This window comes from Aulonocara stuartgranti, assembly GCF_965226115.1.
Source record: "Aulonocara stuartgranti genome assembly, chromosome: 3".
Taxonomy (NCBI): domain Eukaryota; kingdom Metazoa; phylum Chordata; class Actinopteri; order Cichliformes; family Cichlidae; genus Aulonocara; species Aulonocara stuartgranti.
The window spans coordinates 29,060,238-29,084,411 of NC_138941.1; the positions used below are offsets into that span (position 1 = coordinate 29,060,238).

General features: G+C 44.0%; 3 protein-coding genes across 11 annotated transcripts in view; 1 reads left to right on the forward strand and 2 right to left on the reverse strand.

Annotated features, from left to right (window-relative positions):
* epoa (erythropoietin a) lies at positions 1-9,088 on the reverse strand. 2 transcript variants are annotated; one of them, XM_082526521.1, is made up of 5 exons: positions 8,923-9,088; positions 4,669-4,799; positions 4,464-4,550; positions 4,115-4,279; positions 1-1,432 (listed from the first exon to the last, which is right to left on the reverse strand). In XM_082526521.1, exons 1-5 carry the CDS (start codon positions 8,999-9,001, stop codon positions 1,280-1,282), a joined length of 615 nt encoding a protein of 204 aa, XP_082382647.1. In that variant the 5' UTR covers positions 9,002-9,088; the 3' UTR covers positions 1-1,279. The 2 variants fall into 2 exon arrangements, with proteins under 2 accessions (XP_082382647.1, XP_082382648.1); XM_082526522.1 differs by lacking the exon at positions 8,923-9,088 and adding an exon at positions 8,494-8,767 and having other exon boundaries at positions 2-1,432.
* Positions 4,749-24,174, reverse strand: part of LOC309702101 (uncharacterized protein) — a 24,093-nt gene continuing 4,667 nt past the window's right edge. For 6 of the 8 annotated variants that reach the window (XR_014275367.1, XR_014275369.1, XR_014275370.1 and 3 more), the window contains 2 exons: positions 12,678-12,780; positions 12,089-12,573 (listed from right to left, as the gene is read on the reverse strand). Coding sequence is in view for 3 of the 8 variants with exons in the window: in XM_082526523.1 (XP_082382649.1) it covers positions 12,566-12,573; positions 12,678-12,780 (111 nt within the window). In the remaining 5 variants the exon portion in view is untranslated. Of the gene's footprint in view, positions 4,803-12,088; positions 12,574-12,677; positions 12,798-24,174 lie in introns of those variants that run through there. The other 2 variants (XR_014275368.1, XM_082526526.1) reach the window with 2 other exon arrangements.
* LOC309702098 (uncharacterized protein) lies at positions 8,973-18,039 on the forward strand. Its single transcript, XM_082526519.1, has 3 exons — positions 8,973-9,047; positions 9,548-9,591; positions 16,744-18,039. The coding sequence occupies exon 3, from the start codon at positions 17,280-17,282 to the stop codon at positions 18,024-18,026; it is 747 nt and encodes a 248-aa protein (XP_082382645.1). The 5' UTR covers positions 8,973-9,047; positions 9,548-9,591; positions 16,744-17,279; the 3' UTR covers positions 18,027-18,039.

Consider the following 24,174-nt stretch of genomic DNA (forward strand, 5'->3'; position numbering starts at 1 on the left):
TTATCCGAGAACAACATTTCGTATTTAAATAGGGAATCATACAGTGATGGGACAAAACAACACAAAACAGGAAAGAAAACGCATACAAACATCCTTAAAAACATCTTGCACTTGCACGACAAGATATAAAAATAAGGGGAAAAAACAAGGAAGAACACTTAACTAATCTGAAACAGTTGAGCATCCATTTTACAGAAAGCCTCGAGTTCCCAGGGCTCACTGATTGCCTGGCTGAGGTTTGATGACGAACAATAGAGGGAGGGAGAAGACGGCGTCGCGTCAGCCTCTGGAAAACTATTTGCAATTACAGCCCCACAGGATGTAAATTGTACGTTTTTCCAGACAGTCTGGCTATCAGCGTGTAGAGACTGGGTGAGTGTAGTCAGGCAAAAACAACAACACGGACAATGACGTAGCAGCTTCACAGTTCTCATGTAACCCTCCTCACTGACCTCTCACACCCCCAAACTCACTGGAACTGAACATCAGCTATGTAAGCCTTTGTTATTTGGAAAGGACATGCAGTGTCAAACAGCCAATCAGGTACACACAATCATCAAAAAACTAAAGAAGAAAGAGCAGCAAACACCTTTGCAAATGTGTTCAGTGTTACACAACAAAACATGACAAAGAGCCCAACTAGCATGTTAGACCTGACACTACGTCAAAGATTGAGCTTAAAGTAGAAAAATCTGTATAAATAGTAATTCCTCAACTTAAAAATATATTAAAATATTCACTGAAAAAAATCTGAGAGACTGTTTCTGTGAGGCAAAGTTGAAAAATGTGGAAACCATGAGTGAGGCCACGTTAGTTTCTGCCTCCAGTAGTGAAATTGATGCCCAGGTGTAGTCAGTATTAACTGGGTGTTTCCCTCTAAAGAAATAAGTGTAAGGGTCAGACTCGCTGAAAACAGACGCACACGGACGACACTGAAACGTTCAGTCTTAGCTCACCCACACTGAAGTACATTCACACACAAAGTGCAAGAGAGTGCCAGTAAAACAGCTATTGGAGCAGTGCTTCCCAAAAGCATCACTTTGGTCTTTGTCACCGTGTCCATGAGTCACATCTACTTTCCAAGGTGCGTTCATCTCCTGTCCATCCAAAGCGTTGCTGAGACAGTCCTATCCTTTCAGCTCTTCCTCTGCATGCGACGACTGCTGCGTCTTTCTCATTCCACACCGCTTCCAGCAGCGTGCAGGTTAACCAGTGTCACATTTCTCCTCTTGCCTTTGGAAACACAAATTTCTTCGCCCGGGATGGGGCGATCGGTCGATCAGCTGACATCTGGCTTGCATGCCTGTGCACTTGAAAGAAGAAGGTGCACTTTGCCTCGCAGGAAGTTGACGTGGACCTGAAGCAGATCTGTTGCTAAGGACACCCTCCATGTTCCCTCAAGGTCTGTTGCATTTGCTGGTGGTGTAAATTCCTGAAAGAGAATACAAAGAAACACGATGTGACCCCTGAGTCATGTTCTTACGACAGGAGTTTGTCCTTCAGGACAGTTTGGACCTGAATGTCTGTGACTGTGCTCCGTTTGTCTGTTGCCAAAGAAAGAGTCTCTATTTCACTTTAATGCAATAAGTGAGACCATCTTAGAAACAAATGCACTGTCTCTAATCATCAAGTACATACCTTTCCCCACATTTTCCAGATTTTTTAACAGTAATATTATTTTTTATATGGTTTATGCAAAGTAGCAACGATAAGAATAAAACATGCATCACTCTTCTGCAATGCCTTTTCCTAATCTTGCCCAGCACATGTCGAGTGGCGTAGATGTGCTGGAACACAGTGTACTGATGCTTCACCAATTTTTCCCCCAAATAACAAAATTTGAGCCAACATTCACAGCTGGCTCGATTGGTTATCACAGTTATTAAGACAGACAACAACAAAAAATGTGGGGTCAAAGTTGTGATCGTGGTATTTAGGGCTAGATTTACTATTCTGCACAGGTGCAAAAACTTCTTTTCACATCAAAAATCTTGTTTACCAAAGAGCATTTCCAAAAATGAACCATAGGGTTGGAAGGACTCACGGTGCACTAATTTATATATAAAGATGCAGTCTGTTCCAATATTCAACTACTAAGAGCCGCACAAATTAGTGGCTCCAAAGTTAGCACACGCAATGAGGGTCAAGTGATGTCCTAGTAACAGTAATATTGTGGAGGCTCAGGTTTTACACATCAGTTTCTCTATGGAAACAGTGTAGCACTTAAGATGAATGAAAGGAGGCTGAATGTTTATGATATGAGGGCCCTTTTTTTGCTGCAGCCTGTAATAAATAAATGTAGTATTACATAGTTTAAGATTCAAACACTGATAGTGACACACTAACAAAGTCCCATTAACAGCTGTGTGCACACTTCTGTAAATATTTTAATTATGTATCAATATTAAGGTAGAAATGCAACCGAAAGCCTGAAAGTTCAGCTCAGTCTATTCTGCTTGGTTTCATTCACATATTAACATCATAAGTGAAGAGCAGGAGGGGACTTGGCTCTAAACGTGCAGTGTGAGAACACGGGGAAGTTGCAGGACAAAGTTTTGGCACTGCACTCACAGCTGGAGCCATCTCCCAGAGTACCAGTTACTCACTCGTTCATTGAACACAAATCACATTAACTGTGACAACCGAACAACACATGCTTTTTTTTTAATGTTAAATTTAGTGTTAAACTGTTATGTTTGTGTTCTGAGAGGGAAATTCCAAAAGTAGCTTTTAAAGCACCCAAAGATGTTTTACTTTGGTGCAGACTGTCTGTGCAAACCACAAATCATTTAATATCCGTTTCTTTTTCTTCTGCTCTCAAATCTGTAATATACTATTGACCTTGTAGTACCATATCACCCTATTAGAGCGCTTCACTCTCGCTCTGCAGGCCTACTTGTTGTTCCTAGAGTATTTAAAAGTAGGATGGGAGGCAGAGCCTTCAGTTTTCAGGCCCCTCTTCTGTGGAACCAGCTTCCAGTTTGGATTCAGGAGACAGACACTATCTACTTTCAAGATTAGGCTTAAAACTTTCCTTTTTGCTAAAGCATATAGTTAGGGCTGGACCAGGTGACCCTGAATCCTCCCTTAGTTATGCAATAGGTGTAGGCTGCTGGAGGATTCCCATGATGCATTGAGTTTTTCCTTTCCAGTCACCTTTCTCACTCAACGTGTTAATAGACCTCTCTGCTGAATCACACTTGTTATTAACCTCTGTCTCTCTTCCACAGCATGTCTTCATCCTGTCTTCCTTCTCTCACCCCAAGCAGTTGCAGCACATGGCCCCGCCCCCCCTGAGCCTGGTTTTGCCGGAGGTTTCTTCCTGTTAAAAGGGAATTTTTTCCTCCCATTGTCGCCAAAGTGCTTGCTCATAGTAGGCACATATGATTGTTGGGGTTTTCTCTGTATGTATTATTGTAGGGTCTACCTTGCAATATAAAGCGACTGTTGTTGTGATTTGGTGCTGAATTGAATATACACTACTGAAGTGTCAAACTGCTGCAGTTCTCTAACTCTGATATTATCTTTGTAAATGCATGCAGTAGAATTCAAAATTCACCAGAGAATAGGAGAGGGAGAGAGATGGCATCATAGTTAGGGAGTGCATGGACATCTATCCCACAGGAAGTAATGTGAAAAGAGAGAGTAGATGTGTCCGGGGAGGAGAGAGCGGTGAGCAACAAGTAAGGAGTGATAAGCATGGTTAGACAGAAGACTTCATATATTTTTAAAGTCAGTTTGATCCCATTTGCTTAGTTATAGTTGAATAATGGTCAAAAATGTAGAGCTTTAGAAGCAGATAACTCAAAAGTGCCTGACTGATGTGCTCCACTACAAATAGCACTGCACCTCTGCACATGCCTGACCCGACTAAATTAGCTGACTGCTTTCAAAACCCACTACCACAGCTTATACTGCTCATTAAAGAGGGTCTAAATGGACAACAATCAGATATCAAAGCAAGATCCCCTTTGGTTGTGAACCAAATATTGCACATTTTGGCACCTGACCATGACCATTTGCCCATGTACACAGTGACAACACAGTGATGTTTGCTGGGCAGCTGCTGACCTGTTATTCCTGAATTACTACCTGGGAAGCTTCTCCAACTCACCTGGATGTTGAGACTACGCAGCACAGCGTTGATGCTGAGCAGGTTTCTGATGGTGTTGTCTATGTGACTGTGCATTGCTGTGTTGGTGACCGACGTCTGTAGCGTGTTGAGGGACTGTTGTAACAACCATAAGCCAGTCTGCACCTCCTGGGCTTGTTCCTGTGCCTTGCAGGAAAAAAAAACCGGGGGAAGGATTTAAAGACCGTCCCTATACTAGAACAAACGGAGCCAGTAATAATGATCAGATTAGAAACGAACAGGTACTACGGCTTTGCCCACAGGTCGACTGAATTTGATAGCTGATTTAAATCTGCTGCTTAACATCCAGCAGTCATCAGTGATTACTTACATTTTTCTTCTCCCATACATCAAAGTCTACTGTAGTCTGGGGGACGGTGACAGACTGGGACAGGCCACAGCCTTCTCTACATGACTTCTGCAAAAAGAGAGAGAGAGTATTGATGACTTCAGCAGACAAAGAGTCTTTAGAGGACAACATAAAGCAACCTTCAGCTGCTCTCAGGTTTTAATGCATGCATACATTTTCCTCTCACCATAGCACCTTCTGCGTCTCGTGCTTCCTGTATGAAATGGTTCAGGACCCTCAGGTCACAAATTGGCCTCAGTGGGGATGACAAGCCTGGCTGGGTCCAGTCCAACACTAACAACAGCAAGGCAAGCAGTCCTGCTTATCACACACAACGGACACACAAACACATTTCATCAAAGTCTGGCGATGGTTTGATACCACTTCACATGTCCAGTACCAGCACTGAAACTGTGACACTGAGTTTCTTCTGAGCTGAAAACACGTTTTACATTTTCATTAACAAAAGAAACGTAACTTAGTTTTCAAACCATCCGCTGTGTTTCTAATGATAAATCTGTCTTCATTGCATGTTGCAGTTAAGCATTTACATAATTTTTATGCTGAAATCATATCAGATTTTTCTCTACCATCCATATATACATCTTCAAGTTAACAGCATGGCTTGGTGCATAATTTGCACTTGTAAGAGGGCAACAGCTGTGAGAGAAAGTGTGGGAATACTGAATAATATAAGTTTAGTTTAAGACATAACAGCCATATTATAATCATGGCACTCAAGAGGACTTCAGATATATAAGGGATAAGCATAGTCAAATATAAGCACAATCTAAACTTTTGTGTATGACACCACAATGTGCAAGTGATATGCACATTAACAGTTAAGCATGGTTCATTGTTTCACTAACATTTTAAAATGTCTTTCTCATGCGGACTCTGCAGGTCACCCCTCAGGTAAAGAGCTGTGAGGCTGGTAATTTTCCATTTGTTTTACTTCTCTGCTTGTTTGTAGGTCAACTTTGACCATTCTTTCATGACATGCTTCACGTCAAAATAATATTTTATTTAGGGGAACAGGGAGAAGATGAGCCTCTTGATGTTTTTGTGCATCCGTCTAACCAGCATGAGCAAACAAACAGAAACCTAAATCCAGACCGATACAAAATATGAAGTAATCTAGTTCATAGAGCAGCCTAACGTAACCAGACAAACCAAGAGGCACAGGCTCTGATGCCAATGGCTGGGAAACTTTACAAAGAAGCAAGCAGAGCAAATGTTCTACATAGTCTTAAAGTAACACTTCTGCCCAGGTCAGGTCCATCATTCTGAAAACAAATTATAAGAAAAAATAAAGTATCTTAGTAAGATACTGTACCTCAGTGCTCCTTGGTACTGGTACTTCAACTATCTGTAACTCTACTGGAAGGATGGAACATTGATCCACCAAACGATATCGTCTCATTTGATGTTTGAGCGCGGTCTAGCACGCCAGCCCAAACTCTACCATTGGTGTCCGACTGGGTTAAGAGCTGGTGCCTACAAAGGCCACAGCAGATGATTTACAGAGATCTGCTGAGGAAACAAGTGGACCTAAACCATGCAAGCAAAATAACCACCACTGGCTAACAGAACCAGGTCAGATCATCTCAGTGGAGCCATCCAGATTCTTTTTTTCCTCACTTATTACCCCTCTGGGAATTTTCGTACGTATAGCCGCATAGCCAGGGATCCTTCAGAAAAAGTAATTCTACCAAGTGATAAAATCGTGACAACTATTTTAAATACACAACTACAGAAGAGACATCAGCTAAAGGAAAATGCACTCAAATGCTGAAGAACACAAAACAATCTATTTATTTGTTGTCACACTTAATTCAGACCCCTGCTGTCCTGTGACCTGTGTTCAGTGTGAGAACATGTGAGGCTAGAGGACTGTGTCAGTTAGCCAACAAAAGCCTTTCTAGGAATAGTGTACCTAACTTTGATGCATTACTACTGACTGAGCTGCTCAGTCTTAGTATGTGATGCATTACTGTTTAAGCTGTGTCACATCAGCATGATTCGGCAAATGAAACCATGTGATCTGCTGCATTATGAACAGAAACCTGCAGATACCATGACAGTGCAGGAATGACCTTGTTTAATCCTTGCTGTAACAGGGTATTTCCACAGCTGGGACATTAGTCAGCTGTGTTTCTAACTTTTTCCCATGAGCATAAAAGAAACTTGTCACATTCATAGAAATCAAGCCACATTCTGAACTCTAACGATACACTTGGAAATCTTGAGGGTCATGTGGGCATCAGCCTTGTTCCTCTGTGCCACATGTTGAATGCGCTCTTTCACAGCAGCCTGGCTGTGTGACGCAAAAGCATGACAGAAAATACAGATGATTTTCCCAGGCAGATGGGGCTGATACAGGTCACATTAGGTTCTCAGACCTCCTCATAACTACAACAAATTGAGATGGTTTCCAATATTAGATGAAGTCTTTTGAAAGTGATAACACAAGAGAAAACATCAAGAAGAGGTCAACAGCCCTCTACACCTCCCGTTTTCCTCGTTGGCAGTGACATGAGGATTGTCAGTGGCACATCTGCTTCTATATAACTGGAATCTGGGCTTTTTCACCCTCAGTGACAGAAAGTTTAATTGTTATTTGAAAAATAACAACATATAGTTACCAGTGCAGTCTCTGATAAAATAACATATGCAAGTTTGAGAGGCAAACTGGTCTCTGCTTCTTTTTTTTTCATCCGATCTGGCATTTGTTAGTGTGTGTGACTCAGCTTGAGGGTTATCAGCGAACTTTTCAACTCCACCACTGCCTACGTGAGAATTCATCAATCTAAAAAGTGTACGCACATGCATCCACTCTCGACTTTCTCACCACGATGGTGGAATTTGCGGCCCAGGACTGCGGCCAGACTGGAAGTTAACAGGTTCGCCTGCCAACGGCTGCCAAAACCATGTTGCTATTTTAAATTGAAATCAGCAGTCCACAAGTGGCAGTACTTTGGATAATGGCAAACTTCAGGCCAGGTATGTGACAGATGCTTTGCAAAGGTGACCGGCCGACTTAAAGTTGGCACTTTTGGTATGCGTTATTCTATCTAACTCTCACAAACACGTGCAAAAAGACTGTAGCATTTTAGATGGCACACAGGGCTGATAAGGAGATCCTATTTAAAACACATATCACCAGTGGAATGGTTGCTGCTGAATGCTTTGCAGTCTTCTACTTTGAACAGGTCTTCCACATGATAAAGTGCAGAGTTGTAAATAGGTAGCTATCAGATGACACAGGTCTGACATAATTTCCTGTTCTGCTGGAATCCCTTATAGCGGTCACCCTTTGATAACCCTTTGCTCTTTTCTGCTGACTTAAGTATGCGATGACTGTGCCAGAAAGCACAGATTCAGCTTGCATGTTTGAACATTTTCCAGTATGCTGTGTCACGCTAGAGAAACGCAGTGGAGATGGATTTCCCCAATGAACGAGACAAAAAAAGTCCTCAATACTCAGCACCTCATGTAGAGCAGCGATTTGCAGTAACAACTGCTTCATCAGCACTTTTTTTTGTCATAAACATGCATATTCACTCCATCATACATTTGTTCCACCAAATACAATTCATTGGCTTTATTTCATTTTTAAATGTTAGTATCTTAAATAATCAAGAGCCTCTGGGTGTATTACAGTCTTAAAGCACGGTTCAACGTATAACTATGCTACAGGGAGTAAAGCACAAAAGAAGAAAAATGACAATCCTGTAGCACAGGACTGTCATTTTTCTTCTTTTTCTTCTTTTGTGATCTGCGAAAAACCGGAAAAAGTAGCAACTTATCTCCAGATGCTTAAATCCCAAACCCCAGAACCAATATTCTTCCATACAGGATAAGCTGTACATCGAGAAGCCTAAATGCAAGCATCCATGTGTCATCAGCGTGATGAGCGTGTTCAAAAATGCCCAGCACAGAGACCGCTGTGGCACGCAGGTCATGCACACCAAGCGAGGCACCAAAATAGAAATCTCACATGCGCTCTTACCTCTACCTGTTTTCTGCAACATTCGCAAACAGGTGCAGCATCTTTAAAACACATCGTGAAACAACTAAACACATGCGCAGGCGTCACGATTCAGGTTCCGTCCAACAGATCCAATACACCACCAAGTGCGCTGGTCTCTGCGCGAATCCCGACCAGCGTGCAGGTCCGTGTAAAAAAAAATAGGTGCGTGCAGTCACCTTCCACACTTTGCATCACCGCTGTGCTTTGGCAAAACCTTTTATTTACCTCCCCCAAGGATATAGTGATAACGTGATAGCCCGCAAGAACGACTACGCGCCTTTCTACGTACCGCGGTGACATTAAACATCAACCCACCATGCAGTGACTCATTGCGTAAAGAGTGAAAATAGAGTAACTAGTAAAGCCAGAGTACAGAGAAAAAAACATGAAGGCATGCCCATAACTCACTGGGAAACTCCATAGCGGCATCCGCATAGCCCCTCACAGGGTCCTCGCGGTTTGGCCCATAGGTCCGTCTATTGCCCATTAATTGGAAACGAAGCTCTTTTGTGGATCTCTTGTGCACTTATCCGGTAGGTGTTTCTAAAAAGTGATGCCGTTTGATTTTTTTTATTGATGACTTTGAAAATATAGTTGCATTGTTTTAGTGATGACAATATAAGCCGCTCCTCCCTTAAGGCAAAATGTTTTCTTTCATCGTTATCCAAATAATAGCCCCATCGGTGTTTAGATAACAAAAAGTAAATAATGCCTCAAAAAAAGCCGCGCAGACACTTCCCATTCATTGTCTGGGTGCTTTCAGAAACGCTCATTAGAATATATTTATTGCCGAAAATGACAAAAGAAAACTTCAGAAATGCTTTCGTTTGTTTTCTCTTTCTTTGTTTTATACGCCGTTTTTCATTAAAAAGCGTATTTGTTTTGAGGTGGAGTTTGGTAAAGAGGGACGGTTTTTTGGAAAGTTTACATACATTAGCAGCTTAACCCCCCAAAAGTTACGTTTTCTTAAACGACTTCTCTTTTGTTCTATGTTAATAGATTTTTTTCGGGTCTGTGTTTTTATGTTTCACAGGTGATTCTCACATAGACACTCTGTGCCCACCAGCCTGTGACCAGGTAAATTGGGTCATGTGTAAAATGGGCTGTTAAATATTTATCAAAGACAAATTTTGAACAAAGAAGGCAAATAGTTTATTTAACATTTAGATCTCAAGAGAATAGTGTTTGTGTTTATATTTTATGTAGAAATATATTATTAATCTATTTTGTGGCTTTGTTAGTTTCCATTGCTCTGTAATGAAGGATATTTGGTTTCACTTTCCCGTTTCTTGATATTCCTCTGCTCTTCTCATCCCATCTTCTAGCCACTGATTGTATTTCCTGTCTGAAGTGACATCCTGTCTCTGTTTTGTACCTTTCCCCCATTTTTTAACATTTCTTCCCTCCGGAAGAAAAAGTGATAGGCTTTTTTTTCTTTTTTAAAAAGAATTCCATCTACCTTATCCTCTAGCCTATCCAAACTGAGAAGTAAGGTGCAACCTGGATAGGTAATTGCTGTTTCTTAAGTTATTACGGAAAATATGTAGCATTTCAAATATCACTGCACTACCTATTTTATCGCCCCATCCCTGAGCTACCGTACCTTCCTTAGCAACCTTAGACCAATAAAACCAGAACACATCAAATACATTTTTGCAGCACTTTAAAAATATCTAAGTGAGGAGGGGAAATGAATCAAGTTTGTGTTCTTTTTGGTTAGCAGTGATTTTTCCTTGAAACTCTCAGATGGATGCCATTTTTGTCCAATCACGTTCTTTTTGTTGAATCATCAATACTGAACATAACTGAGGCAAGTGAGGCCTGTACTTCTTTAGACGTTGGTCTGGGTTCTTTTGTGATGTCCGGGATGCGTCATCGAAGCACTCTTGAAGTATTTTTGGTACGCTGGGAAGTTTCACCACTGTTCTGTGTTTTAGCCTTTTGTGGATGATGGCTCTCATTTTGGTTTTCTGGAGTACTGTTAATTAATGGTTAATCAAGGGGGACAATCACTTTTTTCACTCATGGTCAGTTGGTTTAAAAATGTTACATTTTTTGTTACATTTGTTAATCTCCCTGTTATCTACAATTCTGTTGCCATCTTTTATATTTGGGGGTCAGTTTGACTCAAAAATGATGCATTATTTATCCAAGAAGTTACCATAGCATGAAGAAGCATGAAACAAAACACACTTAGAAGGATTTTATTCATTATAGAGATGAAAAAAAGAAACAAAAAAAACATATAGAAAGTCAGTTTTGGCATTGTGTCAGACTGTTTAATAGTAGTGTTCTGTGGATATGAATGTAGATCTTTAAGACAGCCATCACCAAATGAACTTTATAATAGTATTCCAGATGTGGTCTAGGTGTCCCTCATCTCTCACTATGAATTTCAGCATGTCTTCACGTAAAGTAAATGCTTCTGAAGAATACTCCTTGCATTTAGATTTTCACAGTTCTGGTGCTTGCTGTATAGGAAAACTGGAAGCACCATGGCTCGGTGGGAGGACATTTTTCATTTCCTTGATGCAAAAGATAACAGTGACTTCATCAGGTAGTTTTCACTCTCCTCAACATGGTAATTCTTCGTATTCAACAGCTCCTCCTATAGCATGAGTCTAATACGTCACACATTGCAGTCACTTTGTCACTCTCTCTGGCTCTGCCTCTAATCAAAGCATATGGCTTGGGAGAGCACATGGAAGCCTGCAGAGACATGGTGAGTGGAAAGACTGACCTTCCCCTGTCAGCATTCCACAGCGTCGCTGCTTTCACCTTCTGACATGTACCCTCCTGTCCAAATGAGGAAACCACTGAAACTTTCAAGTGGGGCACAACCAAGTCTTTCCTACTGTTTCCATAAATGTGCCTATTTCAGCCTTGTTATCTCTACTTTTCACGATGCTGCTATTTATCTTGTATCTCGGAGATGGCTGATAGCTATGCTGAGAGTGGTCAAAGGAGCTTTGAAAGAAAAGCGTCTGGACTTCTTTAAGTTGCTTGAAGACGTTTCACCTCTCATCCGAGAAGCTTCTTCAGTTCTAAGGTCAAATGGCGGAGAGTCCCAGATTTAAACCCAGTGGGAGTATCCCCCCAAAGAGGGACAAAAGGACCCCCTGATAGTCCTCTAATCACATGAGCCAAGGTGTGAAAACGGGTGTGGGTCACAATCAGCCAGGGTTTCGGGTGAGCTCATTGTGAAACCTGACCCCACCTTATCATGCGATTTCCTGAGGTCAGATGGCCCAGGATGTCCCCAGACGCCTTAACGCCCACTCACATTTGACCTTAGAACTGAAGAAGCTTCTCGGATGAGAGGTGAAACGTCTTCAAGCAACTTAAAGAAGTCCAGACGCTTTTCTTTGCAAGCTCCTTTGACTTCGATGACCTGGATGACTGAGAACCTTCACAGACATATGCTGAGAGTGAAATATTTTTTTTGCAATTTTTGAAGGTAATGTAGCTGCTACGAGTTGAGTGACAGGAGGGACAACACTAATGCTCTCATTCTTATAAGATGAGGATCTCTCATAGTTAACATCTGCAACATTAGGCACATTCTTCTGTCAGTTTCATTATCCAATAGCATCTAGAAAACTGGAAGGTTTTCTATCAATGTGAGAGTTTGACGGGAGTACGCATGCATGCATGAAAGAATAGCACAGAAGCCTGTTGTGCAAGCTTTTATATAATTTCTTCTCGTCTATGATATTCAAACGATCACCTGCCAACATCAGAACAAATTTTACATCGAAACAGTTTGACACATATAAAACTTATTGCATGGATCTTCCCTCCACTGTGTTTGGCAACTCATTCCTAGTTCTATTACTACGAGATTCATTAGGTCAAGCACTTGAATCAAGGCAGCTCTTTAGGAAGGCATGGTCTCACTGTGCACATCTTGTAACCTCCAAATTGGTAGACAATGTAGTACATAGCTCACAGGAAAGTATAACTTTCAACACCCCCAACTTCCCACAACCAGTGACATGCATCCTCAAATGTTACAACTTGCACTCATTCAGGAGGAAATTCTGAATGTCCTTCACGTCACTGTAAAAACAAACAAACACACATAGAAAAATAAAGAACAGACTTAAATGCTGAAATAGTTCTTTGTACAAGTTCTAGCTTTACATTCAGCAGGTTGTCCTTACCTGTGATGAGTGGGAGACTCTTAGCTGCCATTTTCAACTTGATGATTCTCAATGGAGAACTTTTGCTCTTTCCACCCAAGAAGCCTCGACTCATCTCGTGGAACTAGAAATGTTTTGGAACTTTATAAATAATTTCCCTTTTAGTATAATAAAATTCTCAATTTTCTCGGTTTTTGAGACATCTTAATTTTTTTTACTATGTTTAAAACTAGTTCCATTTAATCAAGTGCACAATGAGCTTAGTGTTATTTAGTCATTTAAGCTACTTATTGCTTTACAAAGTCTGTTAGCATGTGTTAACCTGAACTTACATTAAATATGCAAAAAATTTACAAAGATTTGGTGCATTTCTCTCTCCAGTAGAGTTCAGAGACTAGATAAAAAATAGTCAACTGTACCAACCATCACAAACCTCTAAAAATTGGAAAATAAAATCCCTATGAACAGTGTTAATCTTGAACATTACTTAATCTGTGGAAGGTAAGTAAAATTTGTTGTGAATAGTGCAGTCGAGCACCATTCACAACAAATTTTACTTAAGATACTATTATGCTGCTGCAGCAATACCATTTAAAAATCACAACACATTCAAATTAATTAAGTTCTAACCCCACCATGACCACAACCTATTTAAAGTTTCACTGAACTACATACAAAAACATAAATCAAAACTGACCCAGGCACATGGAAGAGCAATCTCATCCATCATCTAAACAAAGCATCTGCTACAGGAAGATGAAGGCTATTTAAAGGAAAGTGTGAGTGTTGGAGTTCATTCATGATATTCTTAGAATAGTTTTCATTCAATATGACTTCCTCATGAGACAACGAAACAATCAGAAGTAGGACAAACATTAGGAACCAGAATGGCGTTACTAATTCTGTGCACAATAATGAATTTAATCAGTTTTATTTACTAAATAAGATCAAATTGATATTATGTCATGTGAATTGTAACGATTCAGCTCAATGCAGGTCTGTTAAAAATGTTATGCAGCACTCATTCTCTGCACTTCAGTCAGGGGTATTTGTGTCCAGTGCCCTCGTGCTGACAGTCCCTTTGGAGCCAGAGTATAGGAAATATATTGAAATTTCCTGGAAGTCCCTTCTGTGTGTCATAAAGGAAAAGGGTGTCCTTCAGGGGCCACATGAAAAAGCTCCGTCAGACAGGAAGTAAAGGTATGTTTGCATATGTATTATCGTAAGCTAACAATGCAATGGTCCCAGTATGCAAGGTCCCAGTATGACATGAGGGTTAAGTGACACATACAGCTTTACTCACAAATACTTGGAAACCCTGATAAGTCACCAAGCTTACATACCCCCACGCTTACCGTTTCAAAATCCTATGTAAGCTGCACGTATAACACACACACAGACACACACACCGACACACAGAGAAGTTAATAACCAGATATTAACTATGACCAGTGATTCACTACAACAGTCATGATTGTCCTGATGTCAGTAAATAAAAAAAATAATATTAAAAAAAGTTTCTCAATTCACTTTTAATCAAAAGCCAAGAAAAACAACTGGAACATTTCTGCATTTGTTCCTTTCCTAAACATGCAACATCTAAAACACCAGCTGGAGGACAAGTATGAACTTAAAACAACTTGATTCAATGTATTTCAGGTATTTTTCTAATTTCATAGATATAACTCTAGACCCAGATTCTGAGTCAGCTTTAATTGTACATGTCAATGCGGTGCTAAACTGAAGCCAGTGCTGACAACTGTGCTGCACTGTTTGCTCAAAGGGCTGTTTGCTTATGTCTGGGCCAACATGAGAGAGAGAGAGAGGAGAGGGAGACAAGGTACGTGCTGCGAGCCATGCTTCATGATCAGAGCAGAGGATTGGGGTGGGAGGTGAGGGATGTGTGGGGAGTGCGGGGGCAGGGGTGTCCAGTCTCAGTGACTCCTGGTTTGGAATGGGACACAGTTATTGAATTTAGGATGACATGGAGGAGGGGAGATGTAAAGTTGGGATGAACCCAATTGCACATTCCTCGTGCCATGAGCTGGGGGAACTGCAGGAGACGCTGCACCGTACTTTATAGGAGACAGCCAAAGAGCACAGCTGTTAGCGTGTGTGTGTGTGTGTGTGTGTGTGTGTGTGTGTGTGTGTGTGTGTGTGTGTGTGTTTCACTTTCTATCTAGGTTTTTGGCTTGGACCCAGCTAGGTCTACTCCTCTGGCGCGCCACAAGACAGGAAACTGACATAAAAGAACAGGGAAACTCTCCGTGAGCGACACAGGAGCCGAGGCAGGAGCCAAGACAGTGGTCACTGACAAAGTCAGAAGTTATTGTTTCAGGTTACAGGCATATACTGTGACAAGAACTGTATGTTATTGGAGTTATTGTGATTCCATTGTAACGGCCACAAGCTTGGAAAGAGTCCCGGGACAGGGATTTCATCAGTGAAACCGATGCCTTGACCGAATGCTGTCATTTAACCTCCAGTGGAACTCCATGCTACTGTGATCACTTACAGATATTCATTTGTACTGAATGCTCCTCCTGCAAATAAAAGGGGGATACCTGTAAAGGGAGCATTTGACCTACTAACTAGAATTGGGATATAAGGATAAGCTTGTGTGAACACCTGTGCTTCTAGCAATCTAGAAACCATCAGCTAATCTACTGAGCCTCCTCTAGATGCAAAGACCAGTTTTATTGTTCCAGTATAGCCAGAGTGGACAATTAATATGTACTTCAAGGTATCCAGTCCAGAAGGCTGCTCATGAATGCAGACACACTTTTTAAAAAGCTAATTAAAAGCTCTTATGCTGAATGTATACAATCCAGTATCAAGAAAGCTGCAATCCTTAATCCGAGGAAGAGATTGGCAACTATCATTTCAGATGTGATGCAACATCACGAGTGACCTAAACTGCATTCCTTACTCTGTAGCTAACTCTGTGTTTTAGCTCCTCAGATTTTCCCTATTATCTTTTGTATAATTCTTTGAAAGCATAACCACTTATTTTCCTTACATTTAGTCCTCTTCCTGTTGCCCATCTGCCCTCTTTGGTATTTCTTCTGACCTAACTGCCCCTAGTCACACTCCCTCTTATCTATTGGCCACTCATCACTTGTCATTTCCACTTAATGCCCTTTTCCCTCCTCCCTGCCATTTCACTGACTCGCTGGCCCTCTATGGCCTGAGATTTAGGTTTAACATTCCACCTCAGCCTCTTTCTTCCATTTACATTCTTCACTGTGCTGCTGTTCAATGAGCACACGTTTAACTTTGACTCTTAGTTTTTCTGGTAAAGGCAGCAGTCCCCAACCTTTTTTGCGCCACAGACCGATTTAATGTCAGACAATATTTTCACGGACCGGCCTTTAAGGTGTCGCGGATAAATACAACAAAATAAAATAATACGACCGAGACAGAAACTGTAGTATTTTGTAAATATAGTCATAAACGTAAATTCACTGTGTTATTGTGTAACTTTATTAGCAGCGTCCTCCTGAAATATGCCAACAACATTGAGAGTAACATCCTCCTCTCTGCCCCTTAATAATGCTCTCTGGTCGCTATGGTAATGCGAAAATATTTCTTTCAAAATAAGACACAACTACAACACGGGAAAAGACCCAGGGAAACTGAGTTAATAATAAAAACCCTGAAAACCATCATTTTTACACCCGAGCCTCAACTCTCGTGGCCCGGTCCCAGTCCATGGAGCAGAGGTTGGGGACCGCTGGGTTAGACCACACATTTTGACTTACAACACCATAAGCCTAAAACCATCCAACTTTAATTGAAAACCTCATGGCTCTCGGATACAATAGTTTAAAGACGCCAATATTTTCCAAAACAAAGCACTCCCTTAATTTTGCTTACCACCTATCCAGGCCAGTGAACAACGCTGTAGCCCTCATTTTTTATTAGGTCTTCAAACAGATTCAGTCAATACAGCTCATAAAGCACTTTGTGAGACTGGCAGAACATATCTGAGTGTATATTAAGCTATAGCCCAGATTTTGTGATATCAGATAGCATAATGTCATCTGAGCTCCAACTGAACACAGGAAACTCTTCTCATTCTACACAGGACCGTCCACTGGATATGTGCAAATCTCATGATCATCAGGCAACATATACAATACAATAACAAGCAGACAGTCTAGAAGCTGTCCATCTAAATAAAGGATAACAGCCAGTACGGTACAACCAGAAAGTACATCTTCAACGTCAGTGAGGGGAGTTTTGGAATATACATGCATTTGCTAACTAACTTATTCTGCAGCCATTAACAAACACCAGAATAAACACCCCGAGGCTGCTTTTATTGTTGCTGGCGACTTCAACCACACCAACTTAAAGACAGTCCTCCCCAGATTCCACCAACATGTCTCCTGCCACACCAGAGGAGACAAGACTTTAGACCATGTGTATTCCAACCTGGCTGGAGCCTACAAAGCCACACCCCTCCCCCACATTGGACAATCGGACCATCTCTCCCTGTTCCTCACACCTCGGTATTCACCACTCATCCAACGTGTGAAACCTGCTGTGAGGACAATTAAAGTGTGGCCAGAGGGGACAGACGCAGTGCTCCAGGACAGATTTAAAAACACAGACTGGAATATGTTCACCCACACAGACCTGGACCAGTACGCCTCATCTGTACTGGATTACATCTCCAAAACCACAGACAGTGTCACCACCCAGAAACGGATCACCATGTACCCCAACCAGAAGCCTTGGATGAACCGGGATGTTCGTCTCCTCCTGAAGGCCCGCAACACCGCCTTTAGGTCAGGAGATGCACACGCCTACAGCACAGCCAGGGCTAATCTAAAGAAGGGCATCAAAAAAGCCAAACACCATTACAAAAAGAAGGTAGAAGAACACTTCTCCATCTCCAGCCCCCGACGCATGTGGCAAGGACTCCAGACCATTACAGACTACAGGACCACCAAACCCTCCCCCGCATCCTCTGATGTCTCCTTCCTCAACGAGCTCAACAACTTTTATGCTCGTTTTGAGCGAGGGAACCCCACAACCACAACCAAAGCAGACGTGACGCCAGACCACCAACCTCTGACTCTCTCCCCCACCGATGTAGGAGCGGTGCTGAGCAGGATCAATGTCCACAAGGCTGCAGGTCCCGATGGAATCCCCGGGCGTGTTCTCAGAGCGTGTTCTGGGGAGCTTGCAGGAGTGCTCACAGACATATTCAACCTGTCCTTGGCCCACGCTGTGGTACCGTCCTGCTTCAAATCCACCTCCATCGTCCCGATACCCAAAAACTCCAACCCATCTTGCCTCAATGATTACCGCCCAGTAGCACTCACCCCCATCATCACTAAGTGCTTAAGCAGCTGGTCCTAGCACACTTCAAATCCTGTCTCCCCCCCACCCTGGACCCCCACCAATTCGCATACCGCCAGAACAGGAGCACAGAGGATGCAGTCTCCATCGCACTGCACTCTGTCCTCTCACACCTGGACAACAACAACACCTACGCCAGAATGCTGTTTATAGACTTCAGTTCAGCATCAATACAATCCACCCCTCACAACTCATCAGGAAACTGACAGACCTGGGCATCAGTTCCCTCATCTGCAAATGGTTACTGGACTTCCTGACCAACAGCCCCCAACATGTCCGGCTGGATAACCACTGCTCATCTACCATCACAATGAACACCGGTGTACCACAAGGCTGTGTGATGAGCCCTTTCCTCTACTCCCTCTTCACCCACGACTGCAGACCTGCTGATGGTTCCAACACCATCATTAAGTTTGCAGATGACACCACGGTGATTGGCCTCATCAGTGACAACGATGAGGCCGCCTACAGGGAGGAGGTGGATCGTCTGGCTGAGTGGTGCAACAGAAACAACCTGCTGCTTAACACCGAGAAGACCAAGGAGCTCATCGTGGACTACAGGAGGAATGCTGACCCACATCCACCCATCCACATTAAGGGGACGGCTGTGGAGCGTGTGAGCAGCTTCAAGTTCCTGGGAGTCCACATCTCCAAGGATCTCACCTGGACGACCAACTGCTCCAAGCTGGTCAAGAAGGCTCACCAGCGCCTCTTCTTCTTGAGGACTCTGAGGAAGAACCAGCTGTCCTCAGACATCCTGGTGAACTTCTATCGTTGCACCATCGAGAGCATCCTGACCAACTGTATAACAGTCTCTTACGGGAACTGCTCTGCCTCGGACCGGAAGGCGTTGCAGAGGGTCGTGAAAACTGCCCAGCGCATCGCCGGAGCACCACTTCCTGCCATAAAAGACATCTACAGGAAGCGGTGTCTGAAAAGGGCTGGGAAAATCATCAAAGACCCCTTTCACCCATCACATGGACTCTTCACCCTCCTGCCCTCTGGGAGGCGCTACAGGAGCCTCCGGACTAAGACCACCAGGTACCGGAACAGCTTCTTCCCCACAGCTGTCAGACTCCTGAACTCTGCCTCCTGACATCTGACCCACGTTAACACATGGACTGAACATACACACACACACAATGGACAACTGTACCCTCAAACACACAATAATAACATGGACTGAACCACCACTCACAACCACCAGCACTTTATATAGCCTCTGTAGGAATTATCCACATATCTCACTTATCTTAACTGCACTACTGTATAGCTCTGTGTAAATAATCATTCTGTACATTCGATAATCTTTAATCCTACAACTGTTTACAACTTGCATAGTTCCCATTTCTGTATAACTGTATATCTCAGATTTCTGTAAAGTTATTTATCTCATATTCTGTATAGTTTTTCATATTTATATCCTGTTCATGTCACGGTTCTGGGTCCGTTGGACCCAGTATTTTGAGTTTATTGTGTTTTGATTTAAGTTTGTCGTGTTATGGTAATGTTTATGTCTATTATTAGAGTTCCATGTTTCTGTTTATGTGGGTTTAGTTTCATATGTCATTTCAAGTCTGTCTCTGTCTAGTCTGTGTCTTAGTAAAGTGTGTTTTGTTTCCTGTTTTATTGTGAAGGTCTGCGTCTCATGTGAGTGTGTTCAGTTTTACCTTTGTCTCGTCTTGTTGATTATTCCCAGCTGTGTCCACCACCTGTGTGTAATTCCCCTGTGGTTCTCTGTATATTTAAGTCATGTCTTCCGTCATTGTTGTTGCTGGTCCGTCTGTGTTTCCACCCTGCCTCATCTGTGTGTTTCCCTGCAGTCAACCATCATCTGTTTCCGCCCGCTCTCATTCAGGTTTGTGCTTTGTAGTTTTAGTTGTTTCCCAGTATAGTTTAGTTCTCCGTGTTGCCGTTTGCCTCTCCTTTTGTGTTCAATAAATCACCTTTTACACCTTCACGACTGCCTGCGTGTGGATCCTCCTTTTCCTCCTCCGCACGGCTCCTCTCACTCGCCGTGACAGTACGGACCAGCCAGATATGGATCCAGCGGCAGTCACCCCACCCAGGGAGCTTCAGGAGGCCGTTATCCGCTCCGCCTCTAAGTTGGTTTACCGGCTGCTTGAGCATGAGGGAGGGGCGCCTCTTCACTCCGTTGAAGCCGATCTACAACACCTCCTTACCTGTTATCCCTGGCTACTGGACTCTTTGCATCCGCTCGTGCAGGATTACGTTCTCCACGAACTTCACCTCCATCCTCCAGCCGCTACCGCTTCCCAACCCAGCCGGGCGGTGAAGGTTTTTCCCGGCCCGCCGGAGGTTTTTTCCCGGCCCGCCGGAGGTTTTTTCCCGGCCCGCCGGAGGTTTTTTCCCGGCCCGCCGGAGGTTTTTTCCCGGCCCGCCGGAGGTTTTTTCCCGGCCCGCCGGAGGTTTTGCCCGGCCCGCCGGAGGTTTTGCCCGGGAGGAAGCAACGGTTGCGCCGCCGGCGCGTCACCCCACAGCCGGAGATTAGGACTCCTGAGTTGCCGGCTGTGGTGAGTGGAAAAGACACACTGTCTGTTTCGCCAGATCTTGTGACTGTTTATACCGGGGCTGGGTTTGTTGAGTTAGCTTCCCAGCCAGAAGCTCAGTTAGCTGCCCAGCCGTCACCTCCATCACATTCAGCCTCACTACCCATAGCCCAGTTACAGTCTCAGCCAGACTTAGTAGACACTATGTTACAATCCATAGCCCAGTCAATAGCTCAGTTGGTAGAAGACTCATCAGCCTTATTATCAGCTCAGCCACCTATTCAGCCATCATCTTCACCAACTCCTCCTGCACAACAAGTTAAGTCCATTCAACCCGAAAAGAACTGTTTTTCATCTGTTCATTACAAGCAGGGAACACACTCCACCACAACATCTGCTGGTTCTCTTACGCTGGCCATGTCAGAGACAGTTGCTCCCTCTAGGGCCTCCCCAGAGGCTGGGTGTCAGTCACCAGCCAACTCTGGACCCCTAGAGGTCAAGACGCCAGTGCCAGCAGCCTCACCGGAGAACTCACCTGACCAGTCTCAGCTCTCAGCACCCCCTGAGAGTTCAAGTGAGTTCACCCGTCCGCCTCAGTCCTCTGCTGAGCGTATTGGGGAACACTTTCAGCCCTCTGAGGACTGCATCCCACTGTTGCTGCCTGAGTTTAGCCACTGTGCTGCTCAGTCCCAGCCAGTGTCCACACTGGCAGAGGTCTCCGTACCTGCTGCTTCAGTGTCTGTTTCCACTGGAGGGCCAGAGGAGCCCGTCCAGGCTCAGGCCATGTTAGCTGGGGGTTCAGGTGAACCCAGCCAGCGTCCTGCCTCGTCGGCTGGAGGGCCCGAGGAGCCCGTCCAGCCTCATGCCACGTCAGCTGGGGGTTCAGGAGAACCGCACCAGCCTCATGCCACGTCAGCTGGAGGGTCCGAGGGGCCTGTCCAGCCTCCCGTCTCCGCTGGAGGGTCCGAGGGGCCCATTCAGCTGCCTGCTGCTCCATCAGCTCCGCCCACGCCGTCGTCTGGTCCAGCCTCCGCTTCGGCTTCAGCTTCGCCTGGTCCAGCCTCCGCTTCGGCTTCAGCTTCAGCCTCGTCTGGTCCAGCCTTCACTTCAGCCTCGTCTGGTCCAGCCTTCACTTCAGCCTCGTCTGGTCCGGCCTCCGTGCCTTCATCAGCCTCGTCTGGTCCGGCCTCCGTGCCTTCATCAGCCTCGTCTGGTCCGGCCTCCGTGCCTTCATCCACGCCTGGTCCGGTCTCGCCTGGTCCGGCCTCGCCTGGTCCTGTGGTTGCCACGCCGCCGTCAGAGCCAGCTCGACCTGTTCCGCCTAGCCTCTGCCGGCCATTTTCCAGGCCTATAAGGTGGCATCATGGCCTTCGGGGACGGCCTCCGGAAAAGGTTTGTCGCCGCCGCTGGCATCGTGGCCGCCCTCCGGACTTCTGTTGCCACCCCCGCCTTCTGCGTGGACGACCTCCAGAACTGCATTCGCGCCGCCGTTGCCATCCGCACGGTTGGCCCCCGGACCTGCTTCCTCGCCGCCGTTGCTGCACGCACGGTCAGCCTCCAGAACTGTTTGCCCGTCGCCGCCGTTGCCGTGTGCACGGTCGGCCTCCAGAACTGTTTGCCCGTCGCCGCCGTTGCCGTGTGCACGGTCGACCCCCGTGCTTTGCTGTGGACTCGTGAATAGTCTTGTTTTGTGTTGACCTGTTTTTGGTTTGTTCTGGTCTCTTGTGCTCCTTGTTTTTTGTTTCGGACCCTCCTTCCTGGACCCCCTCCGCCCGCCCTGGCTTGGTGCTTCATGCTTTTTTATTTTGTTTAGGGCTGTCGGGAGCCAGCCCTTAGAGGGGGGGTACTGTCACGGTTCTGGGTCCGTTGGACCCAGTATTTTGAGTTTATTGTGTTTTGATTTAAGTTTGCATCAGGGATTGTGTTCTTGTTCTCTTGTCGTGTTATGGTAATGTTTATGTCTATTATTAGAGTTCCATGTTTCTGTTTATGTGGGTTTAGTTTCATATGTCATTTCAAGTCTGTCTCTGTCTAGTCTGTGTCTTAGTAAAGTGTGTTTTGTTTCCTGTTTTATTGTGAAGGTCTGCGTCTCATGTGAGTGTGTTCAGTTTTACCTTTGTCTCGTCTTGTTGATTATTCCCAGCTGTGTCCACCACCTGTGTGTAATTCCCCTGTGGTTCTCTGTATATTTAAGTCATGTCTTCCGTCATTGTTGTTGCTGGTCCGTCTGTGTTTCCACCCTGCCTCATCTGTGTGTTTCCCTGCAGTCAACCATCATCTGTTTCCGCCCGCTCTCATTCAGGTTTGTGCTTTGTAGTTTTAGTTGTTTCCCAGTATAGTTTAGTTCTCCGTGTTGCCGTTTGCCTCTCCTTTTGTGTTCAATAAATCACCTTTTACACCTTCACGACTGCCTGCGTGTGGATCCTCCTTTTCCTCCTCCGCACGGCTCCTCTCACTCGCCGTGACAGTTCATATCCTGTACATAGCTTGTACTCACTACAGCCTGTACATACTTATAGTTATAGAATATTCACAACATACTTCATACCGTGTACATTATAACATACCATAATAGACCCATTTCTGTAATATACTCACATATCTATATTATTGCTTATATATTGTAATATATCTATATCACTAAAGCACTTCTGGATGGATGCAAACTGCATTTCGTTGCCCTGTACCTGTGCATGTGCAATGACAATAAAGTTGAATTCTATTCTATTATTTACTACATTTATTTAAATCCAGTAACCTACAGCAGAGGTTTCTAACTTTTGTCATCCAAGTTCCCACACAGATGGACTTGAGTGGCCTTTTATCCTTAAAAAAACCCATTATTTGATCTAATTTAAAATGCATTTTAAAACTCTTTAACATGATCTTAGCTATTCATTGGCTTAATCTGTAGATTTACTGCTATCTGTTACTTTCAGCTTTTCTTCCTACCTATTCATTTCCAAACCCCTTTTAGTCTGCCTCTCAGTACTAGTGTACTTCTGTGCCTGGTTGGGAATCGCTTCCCTCCACACAAAAAGATGCCTATCATTCTGGACATCACGCTGCTTTTGGACATTCAGGTCACTGTCTGGTTCATGTCTTCTCATCATACAAACAAAGACTGAAATCTGCTTAACCTGTGTATAAAACACTGATAAGATGGACCAACAAGGCAAAGAAGGAACTTCAAGTTTGCTTTGACTACACAGACTAGGTCGTCTTTGATCCTGCAGCCACTGACCCCTATGAGGTGACTGACACCGTGACCTTACATATCAGCTTTCGTGAGGATGTGTGCATTCTCACTACAATGAGACGTGTCTACCACAGTGACAAGCTATGGTCTCCTGAGCTGAAGGTCATCCATGAGGTCAGGGAAGAGGCCCACAGAAGACAATGCAATCTGAGCAGCTACGCAAAGCTCCTGTGCCAAGCCATAAAACTGGAAAACAGCTAGACTGAAGCATTTTTGACAACTGGTCAAAACTGTCCTTTTCTAACATTTAAATTAGTCACTGACCTCAGAGCGTTTTACGACAGGTTTGATATGTCCATCCAAAGATAAAGATGCAGCAAACATTAAGCTGTAACACACTTTCAAACATCTGGAGTCTCCAACAGACTCAATTAGCACA

Bases quoted from the DNA above. Each gene is read 5' to 3' on its own strand.
- LOC309702098 (XM_082526519.1), top strand. From the start codon at position 17,280: ATGTTCACCCACACAGACCTGGACCAGTACGCCTCATCTGTACTGGAT.
- epoa (XM_082526521.1), bottom strand. From the start codon at position 9,001: ATGGGCAATAGACGGACCTATGGGCCAAACCGCGAGGACCCTGTGAGG. The intron at 4,800-8,922 runs GTGAGTTATGGG...TGTGATAAGCAG, and splicing joins TGCCGCTATGGAGTTTCCCA to GACTGCTTGCCTTGCTGTTG. The intron at 1,433-4,114 runs GTGAGTTGGAGA...ATTCTCTTTCAG, and splicing joins TGCGTAGTCTCAACATCCAG to GAATTTACACCACCAGCAAA.